At 58.3% G+C, this 13,165-nt stretch overlaps 1 protein-coding gene across 1 annotated transcript in view; it reads left to right on the top strand.

The window, feature by feature from the left end:
- LOC144954924 (serine/threonine-protein kinase mTOR-like) overlaps positions 1 to 12,167 on the top strand; it is a 14,966-nt gene extending 2,799 nt beyond the window's left edge. Inside the window, exons 3-6 of the mRNA XM_078885299.1 lie at positions 7,379 to 7,456; positions 8,065 to 8,145; positions 8,595 to 8,700; positions 11,689 to 12,167. Coding sequence (XP_078741425.1) covers positions 7,379 to 7,456; positions 8,065 to 8,145; positions 8,595 to 8,700; positions 11,689 to 11,704 — 281 coding nt within the window. The 3' untranslated portion in view covers positions 11,705 to 12,167. The remainder of the gene's footprint in view (positions 1 to 7,378; positions 7,457 to 8,064; positions 8,146 to 8,594; positions 8,701 to 11,688) is intronic.
- Positions 12,168 to 13,165: the final 998 nt, after the last annotated feature.

Below are 13,165 nucleotides of genomic sequence, written 5' to 3'. Positions count from 1 at the left end.
CCCCCCCCCCCACTTCAGAACGCTTCACTACATCACCCCCCCCCCCACTTCAAAACGCTTCACTACATCACCCCCCCCCCACTTCAGAACGCTTCACTACATCACCCCCCCCCCCACTTCAGAACGCTTCACTACATCACCCCCCCCACTTCAGAACGCTTCACTACATCACCCCCCCCCCCCCCACTTCAGAACGCTTCACTACATCACCCCCCCCCACTTCAGAACGCTTCACTACATCACCCCCCACTTCAGAACGCTTCACTACATCACCCCCCCCCACTTCAGAACGCTTCACTACATCATCCCCCACTTCAGAACGCTTCACTACATCACCCCCCCCCACTTCAGAACGCTTCACTACATCACCCCCCCCCCCACTTCAGAACGCTTCACTACATCACCCCCCCACTTCAGAACATTTCACTACATCACCCTCCTTCAGAACACTTCACTACATCACCCCCCCCACTTCAGAACGCTTCACTACATCACCCCCCCCCCACTTCAGAACACTTCACTACATCACCCCCCCCCCCCACTTCAGAACACTTCACTACATCACCCCCCCCCCACTTCAGAACGCTTCACTACATCACCCCCCCCCCCCACTTCAGAACGCTTCACTACATCACCCCCCCCACTTCAGAACACTTCACTACACCACCCCCCCCCCACTTCAGAACGCTTCACTACATCACCCCCCCCCCCCACTTCAGAACGCTTCACTACATCACCCCCCCCCCACTTCAGAACGCTTCACTACATCACCCCCCCCCCCCACTTCAGAACGCTTCACTACATCACCCCCCCCCCACTTCAGAACGCTTCACTACATCACCCCCCCCCCCCCACTTCAGAACGCTTCACTACATCACCCCCCCCCACTTCAGAACACTTCACTACATCACCCCCCCCCCCCACTTCAGAACGCTTCACTACATCACCCCCCCCACTTCAGAACACTTCTACATCACCCTCCCTTCAGAACACTTCACTACATCACCCCCCCCCACTTCAGAACGCTTCACTACATCACCCCCCCCCCCCACTTCAGAACGCTTCACTACATCACCCGCCTACTCCAGAATGCTTCACTACATCACCCCCCCCTCCCCCACTTCAGAACGCTTCACTACATCACCTTCCCCGCACTTCAGAACGCTTCACTACATCACCCCCCCCCCCACTTCAGAACGCTTCACTACATCACCCCCCCCCCACTTCAGAACGCTTCACTACATCACCCCCCCCCCACTTCAGAACGCTTCACTACATCACCCCCCCCCCCCCCACTTCAGAACACTTCACTACATCACCCCCCCACTTCAGAACACTTCACTACATCACCCCTCCCCCACTTCAGAACACTTCACTACATCACCCCCCCCCCTCCCACTTCAGAACACTTCACTACATCACCCCCCCCCCACTTCAGAACACTTCACTACATCACCCGCCCCACTTCAGAAATGATTCACTACATCACCCCCCCCCCCCACTTCAGAATGCTTCACTACATCACCCCCCCCCCCCCACTTCAGAACACTTCACTACATCACCCCCCCCACTTCAGAACGCTTCACTACATCACCCCCCCCCCCCACTTCAGAACGCTTCACTACATCACCCCCCCCACTTCAGAACGCTTCACTACATCACCCCCCCCCCCCACTTCAAAACGCTTCACTACATCACCCCCCCCCACTTCAGAACGCTTCACTACATCACCCCCCCCCCACTTCAGAACGCTTCACTACATCACCCCCCCCCACTTCAGAACGCTTCACTACATCACCCCCCCCCCCCACTTCAGAACGCTTCACTACATCACCCCCCCCCACTTCAGAACGCTTCACTACATCACCCCCCACTTCAGAACGCTTCACTACATCACCCCCCCCCCACTTCAGAACGCTTCACTACATCATCCCCCACTTCAGAACGCTTCACTACATCACCCCCCCCCACTTCAGAACGCTTCACTACATCACCCCCCCCCCCCCCACTTCAGAACGCTTCACTACATCACCCCCCCACTTCAGAACATTTCACTACATCACCCTCCCTTCAGAACACTTCACTACATCACCCCCCCCACTTCAGAACGCTTCACTACATCACCCCCCCCCCACTTCAGAACACTTCACTACATCACCCCCCCCCCCCACTTCAGAACACTTCACTACATCACCCCCCCCCCACTTCAGAACGCTTCACTACATCACCCCCCCCCAGAACGCTTCACTACATCACCCCCCCCACTTCAGAACACTTCACTACACACCCCCCCCCACTTCAGAACGCTTCACTACATCACCCCCCCCCCCCCCACTTCAGAACGCTTCACTACATCACCCCCCCCACTTCAGAACACTTCACTACACCACCCCCCCCCCACTTCAGAACGCTTCACTACATCACCCCCCCCCCCACTTCAGAACGCTTCACTACATCACCCCCCCCCACTTCAGAACGCTTCACTACATCACCCCCCCCCCCCACTTCAGAACGCTTCACTACATCACCCCCCCCCCACTTCAGAACGCTTCACTACATCACCCCCCCCCCCCCACTTCAGAACGCTTCACTACATCACCCCCCCCCCACTTCAGAACACTTCACTACATCACCCCCCCCCCCCACTTCAGAACGCTTCACTACATCACCCCCCCACTTCAGAACACTTCTACATCACCCTCCCTTCAGAACACTTCACTACATCACCCCCCCCCACTTCAGAACGCTTCACTACATCACCCCCCCCCCCCACTTCAGAACGCTTCACTACATCACCCGCCTACTCCAGAATGCTTCACTACATCACCCCCCCCTCCCCCACTTCAGAACGCTTCACTACATCACCCCCCCCCGCACTTCAGAACGCTTCACTACATCACCCCCCCCCCCCCACTTCAGAACGCTTCACTACATCACCCCCCCCCCCCACTTCAGAACGCTTCACTACATCACCCCCCCCCCACTTCAGAACGCTTCACTACATCACCCCCCCCCCCCCACTTCAGAACACTTCACTACATCACCCCCCCACTTCAGAACACTTCACTACATCACCCCTCCCCCACTTCAGAACACTTCACTACATCACCCCCCCCCTCCCACTTCAGAACACTTCACTACATCACCCCCCCCCCCACTTCAGAACACTTCACTACATCACCCGCCCCACTTCAGAATGATTCACTACATCACCCCCCCCCCCCACTTCAGAATGCTTCACTACATCACCCCCCCCCCCACTTCAGAACACTTCACTACATCACCCCCCCCCACTTCAGAACGCTTCACTACATCACCCCCCCCCCCCACTTCAGAACGCTTCACTACATCACCCCCCCCACTTCAGAACGCTTCACTACATCACCCCCCCCCCCCCCACTTCAAAACGCTTCACTACATCACCCCCCCCCACTTCAGAACGCTTCACTACATCACCCCCCCCCCACTTCAGAACGCTTCACTACATCACCCCCCCCCACTTCAGAACGCTTCACTACATCACCCCCCCCCCCACTTCAGAACGCTTCACTACATCACCCCCCCCCACTTCAGAACGCTTCACTACATCACCCCCCACTTCAGAACGCTTCACTACATCACCCCCCCCCCACTTCAGAACGCTTCACTACATCATCCCCCACTTCAGAACGCTTCACTACATCACCCCCCCCCACTTCAGAACGCTTCACTACATCACCCCCCCCCCCCCCACTTCAGAACGCTTCACTACATCACCCCCCCACTTCAGAACATTTCACTACATCACCCTCCCTTCAGAACACTTCACTACATCACCCCCCCCACTTCAGAACGCTTCACTACATCACCCCCCCCCCCACTTCAGAACACTTCACTACATCACCCCCCCCCCCCACTTCAGAACACTTCACTACATCACCCCCCCCCCCACTTCAGAACGCTTCACTACATACCCCCCCCCCCCACTTCAGAACGCTTCACTACATCACCCCCCCCACTTCAGAACACTTCACTACACCACCCCCCCCACTTCAGAACGCTTCACTACATCACCCCCCCCCCCACTTCAGAACGCTTCACTACATCACCCCCCCCCCCACTTCAGAACGCTTCACTACATCACCCCCCCCCCCCACTTCAGAACGCTTCACTACATCACCCCCCCCCCCACTTCAGAACGCTTCACTACATCACCCCCCCCCCCCACTTCAGAACGCTTCACTACATCACCCCCCCCCACTTCAGAACACTTCACTACATCACCCCCCCCCCCCACTTCAGAACGCTTCACTACATCACCCCCCCACTTCAGAACACTTCTACATCACCCTCCCTTCAGAACACTTCACTACATCACCCCCCCCCACTTCAGAACGCTTCACTACATCACCCCCCCCCCCCACTTCAGAACGCTTCACTACATCACCCGCCTACTCCAGAATGCTTCACTACATCACCCCCCCCTCCCCCACTTCAGAACGCTTCACTACATCACCCCCCCCCGCACTTCAGAACGCTTCACTACATCACCCCCCCCCCCACTTCAGAACGCTTCACTACATCACCCCCCCCCCACTTCAGAACGCTTCACTACATCACCCCCCCCCCCACTTCAGAACGCTTCACTACATCACCCCCCCCCCCACTTCAGAACACTTCACTACATCACCCCCCCCACTTCAGAACACTTCACTACATCACCCCTCCCCCACTTCAGAACACTTCACTACATCACCCCCCCCCCTCCCACTTCAGAACACTTCACTACATCACCCCCCCCCCCACTTCAGAACACTTCACTACATCACCCGCCCCACTTCAGAATGATTCACTACATCACCCCCCCCCCCACTTCAGAATGCTTCACTACATCACCCCCCCCCCCCCCACTTCAGAACACTTCACTACATCACCCCCCCCACTTCAGAACGCTTCACTACATCACCCCCCCCCCCCCACTTCAGAACGCTTCACTACATCACCCCCCCCACTTCAGAACGCTTCACTACATCACCCCCCCCCCCCCACTTCAGAACACTTCACTACACCCCCCCCCCCCCACTTCAGAACGCTTCACTACATCACCCCCCCCCCCCACGTCAGAACACTTCACTACATAACCCCCCCCACTTCAGAACGCTTCACTACATCACCCCCCCCCACGTCAGAACACTTCACTATATCACCCCCCCACTTCAGAACGCTTCACTACATCACCCCCCCCCCCACTTCAGAACGCTTCACTACATCACTCCCCCCCCCACTTCAGAACACTTCACTACATCACCCCCCCCCCCCCCCACTTCAGAACGCTTCACTACATCACCCCCCCCCCCCCACGTCAGAACACTTCACTACATAACCCCCCCCCACTTCAGAACACTTCACTACATCACCCCCCCCCCACTTCAGAACACTTTACTACATCACCCCCCCACTTCAGAACACTTCACTACATCACCCCCCCACTTCAGAACACTTCACTACATCACCCCCCCCACTTCAGAACGCTTCACTACATCACCCCCCCCCCCCCCACTTCAGAACGCTTCACTACATCACCCCCCCCCCCACTTCAGAACGCTTCACTACATCACCCCCCCCCCCCACTTCAGAACACTTCACTACATCACCCCCCCCCACTTCAGAACACTTCACTACATCACCCCCCCCACTTCAGAACACTTCACTACATCACCCCCCCCCCCCACTTCAGAACACTTCACTACATCACCCCCCCCCACTTCAGAACACTTCACTACATCACCCCCCCCCACTTCAGAACACTTCACTACATCACCCCCCCCCACTTCAGAACACTTCACTACATCACCCCCCCCCCCACTTCAGAACACTTCACTACATCACCCCCCCCCCCCACTTCAGAACACTTCACTACATCACCCGCCCCACTTCAGAACGCTTCACTACATCACCCCTCCCCCCACTTCAGAACGCTTCACTACATCACCCCCCCCCCCACTTCAGAACGCTTCACTACATCACCCCCCCCCCACTTCAGAACGCTTCACTACATCACCCCCCCCCCCCCCCACTTCAGAACGCTTCACTACATCACCCCTCCCCCCACTTCAGAACGCTTCACTACATCACCCCCCCCACTTCAGAACGCTTCACTACATCACCCCCCCCCCCCCCACTTCAGTACACTTCACTACATTACCCCCCCCCCCCCACGTCAGAACACTTCACTACATAACCCCCCCCACTTCAGAACGCTTCACTACATCACCCCCCCCCACGTCAGAACACTTCACTATATCACCCCCCCACTTCAGAACGCTTCACTACATCACCCCCCCCCCCACTTCAGAACGCTTCACTACATCACCCCCCCCCCCACTTCAGAACACTTCACTACATCACCCCCCCCCCCCCCCACTTCAGAACGCTTCACTACATCACCCCCCCCCCCACGTCAGAACACTTCACTACATAACCCCCCCCCACTTCAGAACACTTCACTACATCACCCCCCCCCCACTTCAGAACACTTTACTACATCACCCTTCCACTTCAGAACACTTCACTACATCACCCCCCCACTTCAGAACACTTCACTACATCACCCCCCCACTTCAGAACGCTTCACTACATCACCCCCCCCCCCCACTTCAGAACGCTTCACTACATCACCCCCCCCCCCCACTTCAGAACGCTTCACTACATCACCCCCCCCCCCCCACTTCAGAACACTTCACTACATCACCCCCCCCCCACTTCAGAACACTTCACTACATCACCCCCCCACTTCAGAACACTTCACTACATCACCCCCCCCCCCCACTTCAGAACACTTCACTACATCACCCCCCCCCCACTTCAGAACACTTCACTACATCACCCCCCCCACTTCAGAACACTTCACTACATCACCCCCCCCCCACTTCAGAACACTTCACTACATCACCCCCCCCCCCACTTCAGAACACTTCACTACATCACCCCCCCCCCCACTTCAGAACACTTCACTACATCACCCGCCCCACTTCAGAACGCTTCACTACATCACCCCTCCCCCCACTTCAGAACGCTTCACTACATCACCCCCCCCCCCACTTCAGAACGCTTCACTACATCACCCCCCCCCCCCCACTTCAGTACACTTCACTACATCACCCCCCCCCACTTCAGAACGCTTCACTACATCACCCCCCCCCCCCCCACTTCAGAACGCTTCACTACATCACCCCTCCCCCCACTTCAGAACGCTTCACTACATCACCCCCCCCCCACTTCAGAACGCTTCACTACATCACCCCCCCCCCCCCCCCACTTCAGTACACTTCACTACATTACCCCCCCCCCCCACTTCAGAACGCTTCACTACATCACCCCCCCCCCCCTTCTCCCGCAGACGTCATGGACAGCATGGAGGTTGCTAGCAGCCAGTCCAAGCTGGGGTCCACTGGACCAGACTCCCTGCCGTCATTCCGTGAGTCAATCACGACGGACCTGTGGGTGGTGGGTGGGTGGGTGGTGGGTGGGTGGTGGGTGATGGGTGGGGTTCACGACGGACCTGTGGGTGGTGGGTGGGTGGTGGGTGGGGTGGGTGGGTGGGGGTGGGTGAGTGGGTGGGTGAGTGGGTGGGTGGGTGAGTGGGTGGGTGGGTGGGTGAGTGGGTGGGTGGGTGGGTGAGTGGGTGGGTGGGTGGGTGAGTGGGTGGGTGGGTGGGTGGGTGAGTGGGTGGGTGGGTGGGTGAGTGGGTGGGTGGGTGAGTGGGTGGGTGGGTGGGTGAGTGGGTGGGTGGGTGGGTGAGTGGGTGGGTGGGTGAGTGGTGGGTGGGTGGGTGGGTGGGTGAGTGGTGGGTGGGTGGGTGAGTGGGTGGGTGGGTGGGTGAGTGAGTGGGTGGGTGAGTGGGTGAGTGGGTGGGTGAGTGGGTGGGTGGGTGTGGGTGGGTGTGGGTGGGGTTCACGATGGCCGTGTGGGTGGGTGGGGTTCACGACGGCCGTGTGGGTGGGTGGTGGGTGGATGGTGGGTGGGTGGGGTTCAAGGTGGTTGATGTTGCTGGTTGTGGTTGTGGTGGTTGTTGTGGTTGTGCAGTTGGTCAAGGGTTTGTGCAGCACGAAGCTCTGAACAAGAAAGCCATCACCATCATCAACCGCGTGCGGGACAAGCTCACAGGTCCTGCTCAGCCACAACCCAACTACCACCATCATGACCACAACCACAACCATCACCACAACAACTACCACTACCACAACCATCACCACCACAACCATCACCACAACAACTACCACTACCACCATCACCACCTCCACCACCACCACAACCACCATCACCACCTCCACCACCACCACCACAACCACCATCACCACCTCCACCACCCCCACCATCATCATCACAACCACCACCAGCACTACCACCACCACCATCACCACCACCACCACAACCACCATCACCTCCACCACCACTACCACCACCACCACTACTACCACTACACTACTACCACCACCACCTCCCCTACCACCACCTCCCCTACCACCTCCCCTACCACTACCACCACCTCCACCACCACAACCACCACCACTTTGTGGGTGACCCCCCCTGACCCCCCCCCCCCGCCCCCCCAGGCCGCGACTTCTCCCACGACGAGACGCTAGACGTGCCCACGCAGGTGCAGCTCCTCATCAAGCAGGCGACCTCGCACGAGAACTTGTGCCAGTGCTACATCGGCTGGTGAGCAACACTCACCACTCGCTCACTCACTCACCACTCACCCACCCGCTCACTCGCTCACACCGCTCGCTCACCCACTCGCTCACTCACTCACTCGTCAAGCAGGCGACCTCGCACGAGAACTTGTGCCAGTGCTACATCGGCTGGTGAGCAACACTCACCACTCGCTCACCACTCACTCACCACTCACTCACCACTCACTCACCCAGTCACTCGCTCACCCGCTCACTCACCCACTCACTCACTCGCTCACTCACTCACCACTCACTCACCACTCACTCACCACTCACTCACCACTCACCCACTCACTCACTCGCTCACCCGCTCACTCACCCACTCACTCACTCGCTCACTCACTCACCACTCACTCGCTCGCTCTCTCACTCACTCGCTCGCTCACTCACCACTCACTCACTCGCTCACTCACTCACCACTCACTCACTCACTCGCTCACTCACTCACCACTCACTCACTCACTCGCTCGCTCGCTCTCTCACTCACTCGCTCGCTCGCTCGCTCACCCGCTCACTCACTCACTCGTCAAGCAGGCGACCTCGCACGAGAACTTGTGCCAGTGCTACATCGGCTGGTGAGCAACACTCACCACTCGCTCACCACTCACCCACCCAGTCACTCACTCACCCACCACTCACTCACCACTCACTCGCTCACCCGCTCGCTCACCCGCTCGCTCACTCACTCACCCACCCACTCACCACTCACTCACCACTCACTCACCACCACACTGACCACTCTGTACATTCACTCACCCACTCACTCACCAACTTACTCACCACTCATTCACTCGCTCACTCACCTACCCACCCACTCACTCACTCACCACTCACTCACTCACTCACCACTACACTCACCCACTCACTCACCACTACACTCACCACTACACTCACCCACTCACTCACCCACTCACTCACCCACTCACTCACCCACTCACTCACCAACTTACTCACCACTACACTCACCACTCTGTACACTCACCACTCACTCACTCACTCACCCACCCACCGACTCACTCACCACTCACTCACTCACCACTACACTCACTCACCACTCACCACTACACTCACCACTACACTCACTCACCCACTCACTCACTCACCCACTCACTCACCAACTCACTCACCCACTCACTCACCACTCTGTACACTCACCACTACACTCACTCACTCACTCACTCACTCGCTCGCTCGCTCGCTCGCCCGCTCGCTCACTCACTCACTCGCTCACTTCGCTCACTCACTCACTCGTCAAGCAGGCGACCTCGCACGAGAACTTGTGCCAGTGCTACATCGGCTGGTGAGCAACGCTACTCACCACTCACTCACCCAGTCACTCACTCACTCACCCACCACTCACTCACCACTCACTCGCTCACCCACTCGCTCACCACTCACTCACCACTCACTCACCACTCACTCACTCGCTCGCTCTCTCACTCACTCACTCACCACTTACTCACCACTCACTCACCCAGTCACTCACTCACTCACCACTCACTCACCACTCACTCACCACTCACTCACCCAGTCACTCACTCACTCACCACTCACTCACCACTACATTCACCACCACACTCACCACTCACCCACTCACTCACCACTACACTCACTCACCACTACACTCACTCACCACTACACTCACTCACCACTACACTCACTCACCACTACACTCACTCACCACTCTGTACACTCACTCACCACTCTGTACACTCACTCACCACTCACTCACTCACCCACTCACCACTACACTCACCACTCACTCACCACTCACTCACCACCACACTGACCACTCTGTACATTCACTCACCCACTCACTCACCAACTTACTCACCAACTCACTCACCAACTTACTCACCACTACACTCACCACTCTGTACACTCACCACTCACTCACCCACTCACTCACTCACCACTACACTCACCACTACACTCACCACTACACTCACCCACTCACTCACCCACTCACTCACCCACTCACCCACTCACTCACCAACTTACTCACCACTACACTCACCACTCTGTACACTCACCACTCACTCACTCACTCACCCACCCACCGACTCACTCACCACTCACTCACTCACCACTACACTCACTCACCACTCACCACTACACTCACCACTACACTCACTCACCCACTCACTCACTCACCCACTCACTCACCAACTCACTCACCCACTCACTCACCACTCTGTACACTCATCACTACACTCACTCACCCACTCACTCACTCACCCACTCACTCACCCACTCACTCACCCACTCACTCACCACTCTGTACACTCACCACTACACTCACCCACTCACTCACTCACCCACTCACCACTCACTCACCACTACACTCACCACTCACTCACCACTCACTCACCACCACACTGACCACTCTGTACATTCACTCACCCACTCACTCACCAACTTACTCACCACTCACTCACATCGCTCACTCACCTACCCACCCACTCACTCACTCACCACTCACTCACTCACCCACTCACTCACCCACTCACTCACCAACTCACTCACCAACTTACTCACCACTACACTCACCACTCTGTACACTCACCACTCACTCACTCGCCCACCCACCGACTCACTCACCACTCACCCACTCACTCACCCACCCACTCTGTACACTCACCACTACACTCACCACTACACTCACCCACTCACTCACTCACCCACCCACCCACTCACTCACTCACCACTACACTCACTCACCCACTCACCACTACACTCACTCACCCCACTCACTCACTCACTCACCGACTCACTCACTCACTCACCAACTCACTCACCCACTCACTCACCACTCACCCACTCACTCACCCACTCACTCACCCACTCACTCACCACTACACTCACCACCCACCCACCCACCCACTCACTCACCACTACACTCACTCACCCACTCACTCACCACTACACTCACCACTCACCACCCTCTCACCCTCCTCCCCCTCCCCCCCCCCAGGTGCCCGTTCTGGTGACGATGACGAAGACAGAACGACGTGGACGCTCACACACAGACAAAGCTCCCCCGTGTAGCCCACACAGAATGTAGGGGCAAGTGCTGTTAGCGAGTAGCAGCAGCTGCCGTCACTGCTGCACCACCACTCCCGGCCGCCTTTGTCTCCCCAGTGCTGGTAACTCATTTGAGGCTGAGTCGACCTAGGGGAGGAGGCCCAGGGAGCGGTTCAGGTGGTCGTCACTGACGGTGGCCGTGAGCGGGAATCGAACTCGGGATGTCGTCGCGCTAACCGCTGCACCACCACTCCTCACTCACTCACTCTCACACTCAGTCTCACACATTCATACACTCACTCACTCATACACTCACTCACCTACTCACTTACTTACTCACTCATACACTCACTCACTCATACACTCACCCTCTCACTCACCCACCCACTCACCCACTCACCCACTCACCCACCCACTCACCCACTCACCCACCCACTCACCCACTCACCCACCCACCCACCCACCCACCCACTCACCCACCCACCCACCCACTCACCCACCCACCCACCCACTCACCCACCCACCCACCCACCCACCCACCCACTCACCCACCCACTCACCCACCCACTCACCCACCCACCCACTCACTCACCCACCCACTCACTCACCCACTCACCCCACCCACCCACTCACTCACTCACTCACCCACTCACCCACTCACCCACCCACTCACCCACTCACCCACCCACTCACCCACTCACCCCCCCACTCACCCACTCACCCACCCACCCACTCACTCACCCACTCACCCACTCACCCACCCACCCACTCACCCACTCACCCCCCCACCCACCCACTCACCCACCCACTCACCCACTCACCCACCCACCCACTCACCCACTCACCCACCCACTCACCCACTCACCCACCCACTCACCCACTCACCCCCCCACTCACCCACTCACCCACCCACCCACTCACTCACCCACTCACCCACTCACCCACCCACCCACTCACCCACCCACCCACCCACCCACCCACTCACCCACCCACTCACCCACTCACCCACCCACTCACCCACCCACTCACCCACCCACTCACCCACCCACCCACTCACTCACCCACCCACTCACTCACCCACTCACCCACCCACCCACTCACTCACTCACTCACTCACCCACTCACCCACTCACCCACCCACTCACCCACTCACCCACCCACTCACCCACTCACCCCCCCACTCACCCACTCACCCACCCACCCACTCACTCACCCACTCACCCACTCACCCACCCACCCACCCACCCACCCACTCACTCACCCACTCACCCACCCACTCACCCACTCACCCACCCACTCACCCACTCACCCCCCCACTCACCCACTCACCCACCCACCCACTCACTCACCCACTCACCCACTCACCCACCCACCCACCCACCCACCCACTCACTCACCCACCCACTCACCCACTCACCCACCCACTC

Source organism: Lampetra fluviatilis, unplaced genomic scaffold (genome assembly GCF_964198595.1).
Source record: "Lampetra fluviatilis unplaced genomic scaffold, kcLamFluv1.1 SCAFFOLD_1044, whole genome shotgun sequence".
NCBI classification, from domain to species: domain Eukaryota; kingdom Metazoa; phylum Chordata; class Hyperoartia; order Petromyzontiformes; family Petromyzontidae; genus Lampetra; species Lampetra fluviatilis.
Note: the sequence above shows the minus strand (reverse complement) of the source record. Positions and strands in the feature narration are given on the sequence as shown.